General features: G+C 35.1%; 3 protein-coding genes across 4 annotated transcripts; all 3 read right to left on the minus strand.

Annotated features, from left to right (window-relative positions):
• Positions 1–2,434: 2,434 nt before the first annotated feature.
• Positions 2,435–4,819, minus strand: LOC108193170 (UDP-glycosyltransferase 74G1-like). The gene is made up of 2 exons (XM_017359707.2): positions 3,985–4,819; positions 2,435–3,451 (listed from the first exon to the last, which is right to left on the minus strand). Exons 1-2 carry the CDS (start codon positions 4,621–4,623, stop codon positions 2,732–2,734), a joined length of 1,359 nt encoding a protein of 452 aa, XP_017215196.2. The 5' UTR covers positions 4,624–4,819; the 3' UTR covers positions 2,435–2,731.
• A 4,191-nt stretch (positions 4,820–9,010) lies between these two features.
• Positions 9,011–11,238, minus strand: LOC108196091 (UDP-glycosyltransferase 74G1-like). The gene is made up of 2 exons (XM_017363191.2): positions 10,481–11,238; positions 9,011–10,167 (listed from the first exon to the last, which is right to left on the minus strand). Exons 1-2 carry the CDS (start codon positions 11,117–11,119, stop codon positions 9,448–9,450), a joined length of 1,359 nt encoding a protein of 452 aa, XP_017218680.1. The 5' UTR covers positions 11,120–11,238; the 3' UTR covers positions 9,011–9,447.
• Positions 11,239–12,210: 972 nt separating this feature from the next.
• On the minus strand, positions 12,211–17,686 carry LOC108196092 (BTB/POZ and MATH domain-containing protein 3). 2 transcript variants are annotated; one of them, XM_017363192.2, is made up of 4 exons: positions 17,160–17,686; positions 15,939–16,287; positions 14,722–14,992; positions 12,211–12,641 (listed from the first exon to the last, which is right to left on the minus strand). In XM_017363192.2, the coding sequence occupies exons 1-4, from the start codon at positions 17,537–17,539 to the stop codon at positions 12,421–12,423; spliced, it is 1,221 nt and encodes a 406-aa protein (XP_017218681.2). In that variant the 5' UTR covers positions 17,540–17,686; the 3' UTR covers positions 12,211–12,420. The 2 variants fall into 2 exon arrangements, with proteins under 2 accessions (XP_017218681.2, XP_017218682.1); XM_017363193.2 differs by having other exon boundaries at positions 14,682–14,992; positions 17,160–17,667.
• Between the last annotated feature and the right edge of the window lie 1,146 nt (positions 17,687–18,832).

Consider the following 18,832-nt stretch of genomic DNA (forward strand, 5'->3'; position numbering starts at 1 on the left):
TGGTCCACGGGTCGCCCCTTGCTGTGGCGACCTGTACGTGGTTACCACAAGCAAGGGTCGCCCCTGGTAGTGGCGTCCCCCATTGCTCCAAACTTTCTGCTCGGGTCGCCCGAGTTTAAATGAATTAGGCTGGTTAGTTTTGAAAAGTTGAACGTAAGCTGATTAGTTTTGAAAATTTTACGTTCAAACTGGTTAGTTTTGCAAGGGAGCTGGGGTTACATGCTTATCTTATCGAAGGCCCCGCTCTCTCACGAGCATAGGGGTTATTTTACATGATTGAAGGCCTGTCAATGTGTCACACACATTTGCTCAGGTATATCCAATTGACAAAAAGACTTGTGTCTGCTGCATCCTGTGTTTTGCTTTGACACTTGAGGAGCGCGTGCGCCAATTCGGGTTCTATACAAATGCCAAGGTCCTAGCTTGACAATAAAGTCTACACGGATTTTCAAACTATACAACTCGCACTTTTAAAAATCTTGGCAGATTTATATCCGATTTTGGTCCTTACATGATGTCATATTTGCACCCATGCATATACTGCGGGCACTATAGTGCTCCATATGTTGTAATGATATATTATTTCTAATTGTTTCAGCGACTACAAGAATTTTGAAGCTCGAAAGATTTTTAGTTCTCCAGTACATCCAGCTGCACTGAAGAACTAGGGGGTTGTTGTTATGCCATATTTTGGCATTGCCTATTTTCCTATTTATCTCCCAAATTCTTTTATTAAATAAGATTATTAATTAATTACTTGGCCACAAGTAATTATCCTCTCTCTGAAACGAGGAAAGAATCAACAATAACAGAAAATATCTCCAAACGGTATCTTTTTAATCCGGAAAGATATCACAACTCGAAGATTATATCAGATTAAAGTCAATTAAATCAGCATTTAACGTTGCTTATCCCTAAAGTCTCTCAGGATAGGCCCAATCCTAACAGAACTGCGTGGGCTTGATCCTATAAAAACATAGATACGCAGGCATCTTGGGATATGAGTCCGATACACGAGACAAATCGAGACATCTCTCAAGCTCAGCCCCTCATTTTTAATAAACCCTAAACCCCCAAAATCATAATATTCTTGTTAACCAAAATCCTCCGTTAACATATTGTGTTTCGATTCTTTTATTATATGTTGCAATATGAACAATGACTTCATTCTCTTGGAGTTTATGTTTGTCAAGTCAGTGTTACCACCGCCTTATTCATCTTCATCGCAATCTTCTGAAGAGCACGGAATGAATTAAAATTTATATTTAATTTGTTACTCCCTCCGTCCCAAATTAACTGTCCAGTTTGACTTTTTGATGGTCAATTTGACTCAATTTTGACTGAAAAATATGTATATTAAATAATTGAATAAAATTATGAAATATATATCATTGAAAAGATTATCAAATCTATTTTAGAATATATTTTTCAATTTTGTAAAATTATAAAAGAATAATTTTTAACTTTCAGTCAAAGTTGGGTCAAATTGACCATTAAAAATTCAAACTGGACAGTTAATTTGGGACGGAGGGAGTATTGTTTTAGATTTATAATAGGTATGTGTAATGTTATTTAATTGTAATTGTTTTAGACTTATAACAGGTATGTGTAATGTTGGTTGGTTGGAGTTCTTGCACATGTAAGAGTGGTAGTTGTTTGTATGACAAATTAATATAGAAGTCGAAAGAAATTTTTAAGTTATATAATTTAAATATATTTTATAGATAAAATTCGCAATAGATAATGAAACAACAATAAAACAAAACAATAATAGAGTTTTTTAGCCTGTTTTTTATTTTATGTTCTCATATCCACACAAAAACTCTGCCGACTCCTTATATTTATTTGATATGAATTTTATTGAGTTGATTCATATTTAATTGATAGAAATTCTATACGGTTAATTTCTATGTTAAATTGTTCGATAAATCTATAATTTGTAATTAATTTGTGTTACATATATTTAATCCGTAATTATTTTAGAGTTAGAATAGGTAATTCTAATGTGGGTTGGAGTTCTTTTAGACGTAAGAGTATTAGTTGTTTGTATGACAAACTAATATAGAAGTCTGAAGGAATTTTTAAGTTAAATAACTTAAATATGTTTTATAAATAAAATTTATTATTTAAATATTTAATTTATTTTATGTTCTCCGATCCGCACAAAAGCTCTGTTGACTCCCTATATTTATTTGATAGAAATTTTACAGAGAATTCATATTTATGTGATAAGGATTTTATAGAGTTAATTTCTAAGTTAAATTGTTTCGGTTTTAAAAATTAAAATATTTAGTTATATTGAGATAGAATTATATATCATGAACAATCGTTATGTAAAAAAGTCTTCATCAATATATATGTCGATGTTCCACCGAAACGTGGTTTCGCTTATTAATAAAAAGTATTGATACTACTTTTTCTATTGTACAGAATGTAAAAAAAAAAATTATTTGCTTTTGATACATTACTAGTAACGAGTCTCCATACAGGGTGCTCTGGGACCTGGTGATTCTCTGGGTTACCCAGAATCCTTGCTTCCTAGACCATCCTAAACAATCAGGGAAATGAAAGCATATCATGAAGTATTGAATACAGAGTAACATTTTTCCACACCAACGGCATTTGTGTAACAACCAACCTCAAGTTGTGACTGAATACAACTACAGAGGTGTTACCATACATAAAGTAAATAAATAAAGCTTTCGAAATCAGCTTCGGCTGAAACAGAAGCTTAGTGCAACAATGTCGCAGCAAATTCATTAATATTGCTATCTGAGGTTCCGCCTTCATCGACAGCTTCTCTAGCCAAATTCTTCCAGTTGGCCGCCCTGGTCTTGATTGTTTTTCCTTTCTCCCCCTCCATAACCTCTGTTATCAATGATTGCAGCACTTTTCCTTTCACAATTCCCTTGTCATCTGGCCTAGCTCTGACCCCCACGCCCCAAACATCCTCCACATACTTGGCATTCGCGGGCTGATCAGTCCACTGCGGTATCCCCACCATAGGCACTCCAAGACTAATGGCTTCAAGAACTGAATTGAATCCACAGTGTGTCACGAAACAACCTACTGACTTGTGTGTTAATATCTCCAGCTGTGGACTCCATGTCACCACCAAACCCTTTCCTGATATCTCATTGATGAAGTTCTTTGGGAGCTTTTCCTCTTCTGATTTCCTCACAACCCACAAAAAGTTGTGGTTGCAGTCCTTGAGCCCCTGTGCTATTTCCTCCATTTGTTCTGCACTCACTGTTATGAAGCTTCCAAATGAAACATATATGACCGATCCACTAGGTTTATCGTTTAGCCAGTTCATGCAAACCTCGTCGTTTGGCTTGAAAAGATTAATAGCATAATCTTTATCATCTTCAAGTCTCTTGTCCAGGTACATAGATGGCAGTGTTGGTCCTACGGTCCTCACTTTCCAGATTTCTGGCATGTATCCCAGAACCTACATATAATTTTATGATCCGAAACAAACAAATATTACCAACAAATTGTGACCCTTAATTAGACACAGATAAGCTATGAGATTCAAGTGCACATAAGGAAAAGCCATCACTGTACTAGTTTACTCATTTTCTAAGGGGAAGTAATAAGGTCTGATGCATTAGGGTAATACCCGGGCGGAACCAGGGGTTTAACATAGGCTATAGTTCTGATTGACCTTCGCAAATAGGATAAATTTCAATTTAATAGCTGAACAAATTTCGCCCCCTTACAATACAGACACACAAATAAACCAGTAGATTCAACTTGGTATATAAAGAACTTTCTAGAGTAGTGATATATGCACAAAATTGTGTACAAAATTTTGCACAAAATGACATGGCAATTGAGGTAGGATGTTTCAATTGGTTCTATTCATGTGAATATAGCGGTACATTCCACTTAACACATCAGTTTTTTAAAGATTTTGTACCCAATTTTGTGCACGAAGCATTTTCTCTACGACAAGTAAGATAAACTTATCAACATACATACCTCTTCTTCCAGTTTTTGGAATGCATTAAAAAAGACCCAATCTGCATCATCAACATTAGAGAACTGATTCACTATAAGATCCAAGTAATCCAAAGGAGCTGGAGTTTCCCATGATCTAAACAAAGGCAAGCCAGGAATGGAAATGATTGATGGGTTATCACCCGGCCGTGGGAGAGAGATAAGACCCTTGTACACATTATAATAAATGTAGTTCACAGCACATGACTGAGTAAAAAACACAGCTTTAACAAGTCCAAACTTGCTGGCAACATCCAGAGCCCAAGGCATGAAACCATCATAGATGAGCACATTCACAGGGTTGCCAGACTCATCAAGTTTCTTGATGAGGTCTTGCAGAGTCCGGGAGCCGACAGTGCGCAGACTGGAGAGGTAGATATCAACACTCTCTGCTTGGGCATAGCCACCCTGATCAAAACCATCTGAGTAAGTCTCGAAAGAGATGAGACTCTTGGGGTCAGAAAGCATGGAGTTGGAGATGCAGACAGTGTTTGCAAGTGTGACTTTGATGCCCTTTGAGACCAAGCGTTTGGAGAACTGGAGCATGGGGTTTATGTGGCCTTGAGCAGGGTAAGGAAGCAGCAGTGCATGAGGAGGGCTTTTTTTCTTCTCCAACTCCATTTCTATGCTCTTAATTTTTTTGTGTTTCAGTTGTCTAAGAAGTCAGCTTTTATTTCAGAAATACTTGTGTTGAGTGTTGTGATACAAGATTAAGATATTCACTTTGTAGTATCCGTCCAGTTGAACTGGATTCAATAATCTGATACTCCAGTATATAGTTTCCACATGGCTTTGGATTTTCTCCGCATACGTATGCAATTGCGTGAACATAACTTTACCTATACTAATAACAGAATGGTTACTGGTCCCTTGCCTATCATTTTCTGACTTCTAGATTAATATTTTGCGGTAGATTATAACAAAACTTTAATATGTCAAGTGATGGATGGGGTCATTTTATCCTAACACTTAAAAAGAAATCGTCAAACATATATTATAATCAGAAAATGATAGGTTACTTAACTGATCCCTTCACATACGTATGCACCAGACCCTCATAGCATTTCTCATTATGTCAACATCCGTGTAATGCAGTTACCCGAATAATTGAGTTTTCGAGATCGTCAACAAAATTGTACGTGGCTCGGCCCCAACACTTATATCACTTCAGCAACCCATCGGTGTCAATATTCACTCACCACCTAATCATTTCAGCTGCCCTCGGTTTTGCAAATCCTCCGAGCCCCTTGGCATGAAGTTGTCGATTCTGCTGTTTCAGGAATCGGGGACAGCGGATAATTAAAATTTAAGACATATAGTCGACTGAGCACGATTGGATAGCCCAAGTGGTTAAGGGGCTTATCCTCTGTTGGCCCAGGTCTTGGTTCGACTCTGGCTCATCTCGAGAATATCTTAGAATAGATACTCAAATTGTAAGGCTATAAGCCACATTAGTCAAAAAAGACATATAGTTGACTAATCGAACCCGTATATATTTCGATTCACAAAAATTTTGAAATAATAATTTTGATCATTCTATAAGTAGTATTATAAGAAAAGTTTATACAAAAAAATAAATAAATACATTTAATAGTTTGAAAATAAAACTTTACCTTACAATATAATTTCATATAGATGGCCCATAGATCTAATTTCTCGATAATTAAAATTTTAAATGTTTTGATATATATAATAAATTACTTTGACCATACGTTATTACAGGTACTGTTTCTAAAATTAAAATTTGAGAATAAAAGTATTAGTTTAACATTTATATTTATAGACTAGTCAGGTTCGCACTTATATTTTATTTCGTCCTGAGTATTTTATTCCCCATAACAAATAGGCTAGTTCACTCTCTCACTCTCTCACAATCTCACTTACCATTCCAAGTACTCCCTCAGTTAACTATCATCATCTACCATTCCAAGTAGTCGATAAGGTCTACATGTTCCTTGACAGTACTTGACGAGATTTGGTTCAAAACTCAGTACCAAATGCTTGACAATCCTCACAGAACTTATTTAGGAAAGGATCTCTACTTTATGCCAACAATAATATTTCTGATGCCCTTATATTCGACAAGCTTCTCCGACTCCTAACATCGGGGTCGTTTGACGTAACTTAAAAGAAGTTACTTATTGCTTTTAAGTGATTTCTTGATTAAAAGTGATAAATAATTTTATACTTATAAGTTGTTTACGTGTTTGGATAAATTCATTGAAATTCACGACTTATTAGGTATAAAAATTGCTAAAATAATAATAAAATATTATAAACTATCTTTGAGAATGATCCTACACATCGCTGTGAAGTTAAATTTTGAAAAAAAAAGTAAGTCAAGAAAAAAAGCTAGCATTTCTAACTTCCAAAACTCCAGCTTATAAGTCGTCTGAAGTGCTTATAATTTCTTTACTCAAACACTACAAAATAAGTAGGAGTTGACTTATAAGCTAAAAGCTGGGCTTAAAAGCCCGGCCAAACACCCCCATCATTTCCTTACCACCACACCCAACTTGCTTCTACTTATTTAATGCACCCAGCAGCATGTTGCCCAAGTACAACCCTGCATTTCTTCTAAAACTCTCCGGACTCTAGAGCAACTAGAAGTCTAGAACAAGCCTTCGTTGCTCCTCATCCGTTCGATATTGATGGTATTCTGAATCTGTTTGTGGATCTCTACTATGTACCAACTACCAACAATGCCAATTCTGGTGCCCTTATATTTGGCAAGCTAGCTTCTCAGACACATAACAAAAGTGGAACTACAATATGATGCCTACTATCGTTTACTCTTTTAATTAACCCCAAAACCAATCTTTTCTATCCTTGATCAGAAATTTCTCTTATAAAACAACAAATCAGAGTTTGAAGGAGGAGAAGATAGTATACCCTTTATCCGCAACATAAAGAGGAGAATTTATTTAATCACGTAATTTGGGCTTCTACAACATGACACCCAGGGAGATTCCATCGAAAGGCCATTTGCCTATTAAATTGAAAACTAGTTAATAACCCGTGCCAAGCACGGGTTTAAATAAAATTTTAAAATTTGTTATTTATTGGAAGAATAATGTGTTTTTAGTTACATTATCATATTTTTATTATACTTATTTAAATTATTGTTTTTAAATGATATTTAAATTATTGTTATTTAATATAAGACTTTCTATATATTAAAATTTGATCCAACTTTAAATTTATTTCATAACAATATGGGTCCCCGTTTGATGGAGTTCACAAAATAAGAGTATTGGCGTCCAAAATTATTTAAAAATAATCTACTCGTTTCAATTTTAATTCTAGTTGGAGTTTTTGTAGATCTAACTGTTGTTGTAGTTGTTTGACAAACTCATATTGTAGTTTGACAAAATTAATTAACTTTTCAAAAGTAATTTGATATCAAATATTTTGACGTATGTCTAGAGTTTTGGTTCTTTTATTATATGTTGCAACATGGGTAATGTCTTCATTTTCTTTGAGTTTCTATTTATCAAGTCAGTGTTACCACCGCTTTATTCATCTTTATCGCAATCTTCTGAAAAACACTGAATGATAATAATTATTATTATTAAAAAAAAATATGACCAAGTTTTTTGGTACTTTGGTATCAATATTAAATCTTGTTTATTTTAATTCTAAAACATGATAGAAATTTTATAGATTTGTTTCGTAAATTAAATTGTATGAGTTTTAAAAATTAAAACGAATATTTGACGTAAATATAGAGTTTCGGTTCTTTTATTATATGTTGCAATATGGACAATGACTTCATCTTTTTAGTTTCCATTTGTCTAGAGTTACCACCGCCTTATTCGTCTTTATCGCAATTTTCTGAAAAACACTGAATGATAATAATAATTATTATTAAAAAATATATGATCAAGTTTTTTGGTACTTTGGTATCAATATGAACTCCTTATTTATTTGAACTCTGAAGCATGATAAACTGTGCGGATAGGATAAATGTTATATTACAAAATCCTAAACACCGTGGATGTCTTTTTACAGTAGGATAATAATCTTAACCAATATTGAAATTTTTAAGAATAAAATCCGAATCAATATAAAATTCTTTTCATAATTGTATAATAATAATTATAAAATTCTAAAAATGTATAATAATAAGTATAAAATCCTAACAATATGCAAATCTTTTCATAATTCTATAATGGTTATTGTTACTAAATAAAAAATTTATATAACATTGTTATAATTAAAATTGAAGTTTTTAATAATAAAATTCTAATCAATACAGAAGTCATTCATTGTCCTACTGAATATTGAGGTTTTTAATAATAAAATTTTATTCAATATAAAAATCTTTTGATAATAATATAATAATGACTATAAAATCCTAATCAATATGAAAGTGACTGAATGTTGGTACTTTGGTACCGATGTTCCACCGAAACGTGGTTTTGCTTATTAATAAAGGATATAGATAATACATTTAACTATATGATCAAAACACTTTGAACTATGCGACAAAACAATTAAAAAAAAGGGAGTAAAATTTATTATCCATTTCAAATATTTTCATATAAATACCCTTAAAGCTCATCAAAAAGAATTATCTTTTCAACCAACACAAACTTCTCTGCCAATTGGCTTGCATATTATTGCATTTCAAGCTCTAAAGAGCCAAGTACTGAAGTTGCATCAGACTTGTGAAGATGCAGCTGACTGATGTAGAATGATATTGTAGAGAACTATGAACTAGAATATTACAAACGGTTTTTCCGATGTGTGCGCATGGGCACACACTAATCACCAAATTTTATAAGTTTGGTGAATTTTGATTGGCTCATGCTTCTTTATAATGGTGGACCCCCTGCAAATTCACCAACCATACCAATCAAAATCTACCAAAATTATAGATTTTGGCGCTTAACATGTGCTCATGGGCACACACTAGACAAAGCTTATTACAAATCAAGAAAAGTATGTAAAACATAAGTAAGTTGAGCATACCAAGGTAATTAAACACACAGGACCAGCAGAACAATTAAGGAGAAAGTTCCAACTTCAAACTTCAATATATAGAAACTGCATACTGAACTTTAAAAAGAACATTTAAAAAAAGAAAAAAACCAGAAACTTAGTACTGATGCTATGACGAACTAGTGTTTTGTTAGGAACATTACTCCAATTTTATTGCACCTTCCACAAAACACTGACCCTAGAGGCGCCTCCGCTTGCGCCTGCCATTAGGAATCCCAGAAACCACTGCTGCGGACCCTTCTGCAGCTACAGCTATTCCAATAATGCTGCTACCACTTCGTTTACTAGCCACAGTTTGACCTCCCTTATCATCCACGGATGCAACTGTTTCAAGAAGCTCAGACAACAAGGACTGACAACTTTCTTCCAAGTACTTGAAGCCTTCCAATAAATATTAAATTGAGTGGAACTTTCGAAATCTGCTTCGGCTGAAACAGAGGCTTAGTGCAACAATGTAGCAGCAAATTCATTAATATTCCTATCTGAGGTTCCGCCTTCATCGACAGCTTCTTTAGCCAAATTCTTCCAGTTGGCCGCCCTGGTCTTGATTGTTTTCCCTTTCTCCCCCTCCATAACCTCTGCTATTAAAGATTGCAGCACTTTTCCTTTCACAATTCCCTTGTCATCTGGCTTAGCTCTGACCCCCACGCCCCAAACCTCCTCCACGTACTTGGCATTCGCGGGCTGATCAGTCCACTGCGGTATCCCCACCATAGGCACTCCCAAACTTATGGCTTCCAGAACTGAATTGAATCCACAATGTGTCACGAAACAACCTACTGACTCGTGTGTTAATATTTCCAGCTGTCGACTCCATGTCACCACCAAACCCTTTCCTGATATCACATTGATAAAGTTATTCGGGAGCTTTGCCTCTTCTGATTTCCTCACAACCCACAAAAAGTTGTGGTTGCAGTCCTTGAGCCCCTGTGCTATTTCCTCCATTTGTTCTACACTCACTGTTATGAAGCTTCCAAATGAAACATATATGACTGATCCACTAGGTTTATCGTTTAGCCAGTTCATGCAAACCTCATTGTTTGGCTTGAAAAGATTAATAGCATAATCTTTATCATCTTCAAGTCTCTTGTCCAGGTACATAGATGGCAGTGTTGGTCCTATCGTCCTCACTTTCCAGAACTTTGGCAGGTACCCCGAAACCTGCATATAATTTGTTATGATCCGAAACAAACAGATATTACCCTTAATTAGACACAGATAAGCTATGAGATTCAAGTGCACATAAGAAAAAGCCATCAATGTACTAGTTTACTCATTTTCTAAGGGGAAGTAATAAGGTCTAATGCATTTGGGTAATACCCAGGCGGAACCAGGGGTTTAACATGGACTATAGTTCTGGCTGACCTTCGAAAATCAGGATAAATTTAATTTATAAGCCATGTGACTTTTAGTTAAAAGCTGATCTTCAGCCCTGGCACACAAGTGAGGAGATTCATAAACTTAGCAAACATACCTCTTCTTCCAGTTTGTGGAATGCATTAAAAAAGACCCAATCTGCATCATCAACATTAGAGAACTGATTCACTACAAGATCCAAGTAATCCAAAGGAGCTGGAGTTTCCCATGATCTAAACAAAGGCAAGCCAGGAATGGAAATGATTGATGGGTTATCACCCGGCCGTGGGAGAGAGATAAGACCCTTGTAGACATGATAATATATGTAGTTGACAGCAAATGACTGGGTAAAAAACACAGCTTTAACAAGTCCAAACTTGTTAGCAACATCCAGAGCCCAAGGCAAGAAAGCATCATAAATGAGCACATTCACAGGGTTGCCAGACTCATCAAGTTTCTTGAGGAGTTCTTGCAGAGTCCGGGAGCCGACAGTGCGCAGACTGGAGAGGTAGATATCAACACTCTCTGCTTGGGCATAGCCACCCTGATCAAAACCATCTGAGTAAGTTTCGAAAGAGATGAGGCTCTTGGGGTCAGAAAACATGGAGTTGGAGATGCAGACAGTATTTGCAAGTGTGACTTTGATGCCCTTCGAGACCAAGCGTTTGCAGAACTGATGCATGGGGTTTATGTGGCCTTGAGTAGGGTAAGGAAGCAGCAGTGCGTGAGGGGGGCTTCTTTTCCTCTCCACCTCCATTTCTATGCTCTTTGCTTCTGTTTCAGTTGTCTAAGAAGTCAGCTTTTATTTCAGAAATACTTGTGTTCAGTGTTGTGATACAAGATTAAGATATTCAGTTTGTATTATCAGCAATAAGTCCTTTAAATAATAAATAATCTGATAGTGCAGTATATAGTTTTCACATGGATTTGGATTTTCCCAACCTACGTATGCAATTACGCTAGATACACATAATTGTGTTTGTACATAATGCCGTGACAATTGATACAGGAGACCCATTCCAATTAAAACTCACAAAATTTTGTATTCCATTTTAATAACAGTATTTTTCGTTAGGTCAACATCTATGTAATGCAATTACCCCTTTTCGAGATCTCCAATAAAATTGCAGGTCCGTTATCACTTCAGCAACCCATCGGTGTCAATATCCACTGACCACCCAATCATTTTAGCTACCCTCCAAATCCTCCGAGCCCCTCATGAAGTTGTCGATTCTGCTGTTTCATACAGATGTCCCAAAGATCTAATTCCTAGATGATTAAAATTTTAAATTTTTGATATATATTGTAAAATACTTTGACCCCACGTTATTACGAGTGCTGCTTTTAAAATTAATTTTTGAGAATAAAAGTATTGGTCTAACATTTATATCTATAGACCAGATAGTTGGGGGCCTTTGAATTTATGAGAAAAACTCGACCGAGGAAGTCAGGTTCGCACGTAAATTTTATTTCGTCATGAGTATTTATTCCCCATAACAAATAGGCTAGTTCACTCTCTCACCAACCATTCCGAGTACTCTCTCACTTACCTATATTCAATTACCATCCTAAGTACTCGATAAGGTCTACATGTTCCTATACAGTACTTAACGAGGTTTGGTTCAAAACTCAGTACCAAATGCTTGACAATCCTCGCAGAACAAGAAACAACTTCTCCGCTTGCATATCATTGCATTTCAAGCTCTAAAGACCAGGTACTCGAGTTGCATCAGACTTGTGACGATGCAGCTGACTGATGTAGAATGATATTGTAGAGGACTATGCACTAGAATATTACAAATCAAGAAAAGTATGAAAAACATGGCTAAGTTGAGCATACCAGGGTAATTAAACACACGGGACCAGCCCAACCAACCATTAGGGAGAAAGTTGCAACTTCAAAATTCAATATATAGAAACTGCATGCTGAACTTTATAAAGAACATTTAAAAACAAAACAAAAAAATAAACAAGAAACTTAGTACTGATGCTATGACGAACTAGTGCTCTCTTAGGAACATAACTCCAATTTTATTGCACCTTGCACAAACACTGACCCTAGAGGCGCCTCCGCGTGCGCCTGCCATTAGGAATCCCAGAATCCACTGCTGCGGACCCTTCTGCAGCTACAGCTATTCCAATAATGCTGCTACCACTTCGTTTACTAGCCACAGTTTGACCTCCCTTATCGTCCACAGATGCAACTGTTTCAAGAAGCTCAGACAACAAGGACTGACAACTTTCTTCCAAGTACTTGAAGCCTTCTGATTGCATAACCTCTGCACAACATAACATGAAAATTGTTTATTAGCTTACAATAGTAGCACAAAATTACAAGAGGAAAAGAATAATCTCCGAAGCATAGGATCCAAGAATGAGTAGTATTAATCATCTCTTCAGCAATCATCACTCCGCACAAGGTCATACTTAATAAAAAATACTTCTCGTCAACATACACCAAATCAAAATATTAATTTCAAAAATGAGGCGGGTCCGCAAGTCTTATGTTTTGTACTACTCTATTAATCAAATCACCAATCCATATGATAATAAGTAACATACTAAATGAAGAAAAAGTCTCAATTAGTAAAAATAGTAATCACCAAATGCTACGCTTCAAAACACAAAGGCTACAAATTTAAAATTGAAAAAGTACGCCAACTAAATGTGATTTTCCTTGGTGCAAATCTTATACACTGTGCACATTGATGCAATGATGATCGAAACTTTTTCACATCTTTCAATTCTACGACACACATGCTATATATAATGCAAAAATATAAGCATCTGTCAAATAAGCTCTCAACCTTAACTATTCTAGGAACAAATCTCAGAGATTTAATCACTCGTCACGCCACTGGATAAAAACAGTCATCGTAATGGCAGTTTATAAAAGCAGAACCTCTAGAAAACTATTCATCTCAATATAACCCCTTCTCATATGATACACACTGCAGAATAGCCTATTATGAAAACAGAAGGCAATTTAATACTAGGACCTAACCCCTCACCCAACACCCCTGGTCTTTGTTTCTCTTTAAAATGGGCTTACAGAATGTAAAGACCAAAGAAAGTCAAAATGCCAACAGGTAATGTGTAAGCAGTAGAGTAAGTGTTTGAGATAATTCTTAGTGAGCAACTGTCGCATATGTAAGAATATTAACAAGATATGGCTTGCATCTACTTCTGTTTATTATATTAAACAGTAGCTGGCAAGATTTTCAAACATTACACCCCTCCCTATAAAATACCTTCTATATTTTTGTTTGGGTTAATAACACTTTCACCCCTAAAGGAATGTCAATGCTTACAAGAAAAAAACCCATCTGTTTTAGCCCTAAGGTATGTCACGATGTACACAAACAATTTAACTAGATTTTTTCCAGTAATACCCAGCCTGAAATAGATTTCTCAGTCCTTTTTAAGTGCGAAACTGGTACAATTTAACCCTCTCAGCAGCTAGTACAATATAAAGAAATGCTTGTATATAAAATGCTATCCTTTTATGTTTTTATGAAGACAATACTGAAAGATCTGTTGACAACTACATAAGTACTATTCTAGTCCATTTTATTATAGTGTAAAATCAAAAAAAAAAAAAAAAAAAAGATTTGCAAGACCCTGGTGATGACAACTTTCAATTCAAAGATGAAGAAACCAATAAAAATACAGCATTTTGAAGGATGTAAATATGGATACTAGTAAGTTTGTTACTGAGCTTCTAGTAAATCAGTTAACTACTTAACTATCATGAGCTGAACCTTGCAAATTGCAATATCTGAAATATAATTCAGCTATAGGCTCCTCCATTTTTAAGCAAGTATAAGCACGTTGTGTCATACAACATGAATGTAGTTGATGGAAAATCGAAGATGGGGTAAATGGCATAGATTATTAGAACTGCATATCAATGCTCTAAAGTACGATATTTCAGGTGAAAGATGTATCTTGTGTTTGGTTAGGGATAATGGAATGTAATAAGTTGAAATAAAGGAAACCGATGAATGTAGGAGGGAAGATTCTGAAACAAATGAGCCCAAAATATATTTCAAATTTCATTCCATTGTTTGACCCCAAGTTCTAACCAAATGCAACATCATGCAAATTTGAGTTAAATAAGTTATGCTCTTACATCTTAAACTACTTAGAGCAAGTCTACAACTCCCAAAGACATTCAGGCAAATAATCACCACCTAAAAAAATTCCAATCAAAGCATGAACCTGGGAGAATATGATGTGTCAAATGTGCTAGACATGCATTCAGAAGCATCAAGAGCAATTCTGTCATCAAACTATGAAAACACTAAAATGGACATAACCTGAACAATGCACCGCTCAGATTCTATGGAGAACACGCACCTCCCAAATGTGCTGCTGCAAATTTTAAACAGATTGCCTTAAGATGTGAGCATCTGTGCTGATCGGCAAGGGACAGAGTTGTCGCCACTGTTTCGACCGTAACTTCTTCACACAATTTTGCTTCACATAATTGTTTAAGCCTATCTAGACCAAAACGATCAGAAGCGGCCAATAAATGGTGAAGGGTGACGGCAGATGAGCATGTTGATGTTGAGCAACTATATTCTTGTAAATCTGGGAGCTCATCTGTATATATGAACAGGAGCATATCCTGCACAATAGATGAAAAGCCAAATATTATCCAAAAGTACAAATAAAAACTTGCAGAAAGAATGATAAGAACAACTCTTCTCTCCCATCAAACACCATGGGAACAGCCTTATAAACCTTATTTCTAATTCCAATGTATCAAGGTGTTATATTAAACAGTAAGTAGTTCAATATGTGCAAACAAGGTCTATACATCATCAACATTTTGGTTGAGTAGGTAATTTGATTTAGATGGAATAGTCATGTATGTGCACATAATTATTACAATTTCTAGAAGTTTGCTATAACCAGACACTCTGATATATTTTCCACGACGAAGAGGAAACTGCACCTCAAGTACAATGGCTTCAGTCATAACTTATCATATCTTGTGTATAAAACTTTATTTCTCGTTTTAGTTTTGACATCATATTTTCAAAACTAATCTATTCCCCTATTATTTGTAATATGGATAATCAAATTTTCTTTTACAAAACCCACAACCAATTCTTTATTTCTTTGTCACATGTCCAGAAACGAAAAAGAAAAAGTAATTGATATCTGCCTACTAAAGGACCAAAAGTTTTTACTTGGACTCTCGATACTCAATAGTCTTCTTTAATCATCTTAGACAAATTAATTGCATAAATTTGTGATCCTTAAAATAAAACAAGATTCTGTACAGAGCCATAGACTAATTAAGAAATATTACTATGATCTTACTATACTACATCAACAACTGGGGGATCTTTTAGTATTCTGTAGACTGTAAACACAGTTTACATACATTATGTACGCGCCAACAATATGTTGCCACTAATGCTAAATTTGTACTGAGAACAATAGTGATGAAATCAAATAAAGTTGGTTACCTTGAATATGTAGTAAAATACCCATTACGTGCCATATGTAGTAAAATATTTTTTTAAAAACCAACTAAGTGGAGGAAATCAAATAAAGTTGGTTACCTTGAATATAGAAGGTTCGATATCTTCCAGGGCTACTTTATCCATACTGGTGTCACCAACAAGTCCAAAAAACATAGCTCTAAATACAGGTGAGCGAGCAGCAAGTATCAACTTATGAGCTTTAAAGTTCTCATCTCCAACCTGAAAAGCTATATCACAACCAAGTTGCGAATCAAACAGGTCTTTTAGACCCTGTCCTATGTCTGGTGGTGGTATGGGAATGTTGTACAGCTTAGGTCCCTCAACGCGGTTTCTTACAACTCCCACAGTACAATGCATTGACAGACAATCATCCCTGAGATAATCAGAAGTTTCTAGAGTGGCTCTCCTAAAAAACCGCTTGTAGCCCCTGAAAAGCATACACAACATATGAAAAGATATCGCTCGCTTAACTAGGCACCAAATATGGAAGTTTAGACTAATCTTATTCCTTTCCAAGGGAATATATATAAACTAAATAAACTGTCAGTAAGCAAACACATAATAATAATATCAAAACATTTTGTTTAAAATCGGCACAACAGCTCAATCACTGCATATTTATCACAAACCATACATAATGACATAGACCTTATGCACACACTACCACAAACAACTAATCAACTACCAAACCCTAATTCACAAAAGCACAATTGACAACTAATCAAACTCTCTCTACATGAATATTACATTATCACTTCTGCCTACTTGCAATCACACAATTAACAAGGCATCTAACAATCCCTAACTCAATGAATAACATGAGCAAATCGATCATTTCAACTAGAAAACCGTTATTGAGCTTGAATTAAACACACACTATCATAAATAACAAATCGACTACCAAACCCTAAATCACATAAATTCACAACTGACAACTAATCAAACACTATCCACATAAATACGACATTATCACTCCTGCCTACTAGCAATACACAATTAACAAGGCATATAACAATTTCCGATTCCACCACATCGATTAATTCGACTAGAAGACCGTGATTGAGCTTGAATTAAGCACACACTATCATAAGCAACAAATCGACTACCAAACCCTAATTCACATAAATGCACAACTGACAACAAATAATACGACATTATCACTTCTGCCTACTAGCAATACACAATTAACAAGGCATATAACAATTTCCAATTCCACCACATCGATTAATTCGACTAGAAAAGCATAATTGAGCTTGAATCAAGAAAAAAGACATGTCAACCAATAGCGAAAAGGCATACCACATACTCCCACGATACTTAAGCGTATAGGGACCGCCTTCCAAGGCGCGATCGAAATGACTATGAACCTTATGCTTGCCTTTGCCACTCTGATCCAACAAAGTGAGCTCAAACAAAGCCCTAACATCGGTGCCCTCACTGGCCAACGCGATGAAAACGGAGACGTAAACAGAGCTATCCTCTACATTCTTCCCGTCGGGGTAGAAATAGACGGCCCAGTCGTAACCGCCGACGGTGAAGATGTCACTGCAGATGTACTTGCCGGGGCCCATGCCTTTGGCGAGTGAGTAGCCGCGGACGGTGAAGTTGTGGGACCCATTCACTGTCTCGTTGATGGATTTGGAGCTGGAGTTGTTGAGATTGCTGGTGGTGGTGGTCATGGTTAGGGCATCGGGATTTAAGGGCGTGTTTGGCCGGAGAGAAAAGTGGTTTGGGGGTGTTTGTGTTGGTTTTAATTATGGATGGAGGAGGTTTATGAATTGGGGATGTGACGTGAATATTTGGGAGACTGTTGACAAGTGTAAATTGGGTGCTGTTTGGAACCGTAACCGTTATGGTTAGCATGTTTACTGCGCTCTAAATGCGTACTCCATTCATCTTTTCATATTTCTTCTGTTTGTCTTTTAACACGTTTTCGATACACTTTTAATCATTACTCCCTCCATTCCAAATTAGATGATCCCGTTGACTTTGGACACACAGTTTAAGATTTATTTACCGCATAGCTACATGACTTATTTTTAAAATTTTATTTTTGCAAATAAATATTTAAATATGAAATCAATATATATATATAAAGGAGGATGCGGACGTCTCTAGAATTGCTCGATTCAGTCTTCTGATTTTTCTTAAATTTCGGAGAAAATATAGTTATAGAGAAAATATAGTTATAATTCAAAAAATCATGTTCAAGAATTCTAAAAGTAATACAATTCTTTTCTTATTGAGTTCCAAATGTAATACAATTCTAAAAAATCATATTGAAGAATTCTAAAGGTAATATAATTCTTTTCATATTGGATAGAAAATATAATCATAACTTAAAATATATATATATATATATATATATATATATATAAAGGAGGATGCGGACGTCTCTAGAATTGCTCGATTCAGTCTTCTGATTTTTCTTAAATTTCGGAGAAAATATAGTTATAGAGAAAATATAGTTATAATTCAAAAAATCATGTTCAAGAATTCTAAAAGTAATACAATTCTTTTCTTATTGAGTTCCAAATGTAATACAATTCTAAAAAATCATATTGAAGAATTCTAAAGGTAATATAATTCTTTTCATATTGGATAGAAAATATAATCATAACTTAAAAAATAGGTTTAAGAATTCTAAAGCTAATACAATTCTTTTCTTATTGAGTTCCAAATGTAATACAATTCTAAAAAATCATATTGAAGAATTCTAAAGGTAATATAATTTTTTTCTTATTGGATAGAAAATATAATCATAACTTAAAAAATCAGGTTCAAAAATTCTAAAACTAATACAATTCTTTTCTTATTGGATTCCAGAGATAATACAATTTATATATCTAAAAATTAATTTTCTTAATTTTAAAATAGAAAACAAAATTAAGAATTGTTCGAATATCGTGAAGGCTGAGATATCAACCTTCAAAAAGAGGCTGAAGTACGTTTTTGTCTTCACAAGCAGCATA

The sequence above is a fragment of the Daucus carota genome, chromosome 7 (genome assembly GCF_001625215.2).
Source record: "Daucus carota subsp. sativus chromosome 7, DH1 v3.0, whole genome shotgun sequence".
Lineage (NCBI taxonomy): Eukaryota > Viridiplantae > Streptophyta > Magnoliopsida > Apiales > Apiaceae > Daucus > Daucus carota.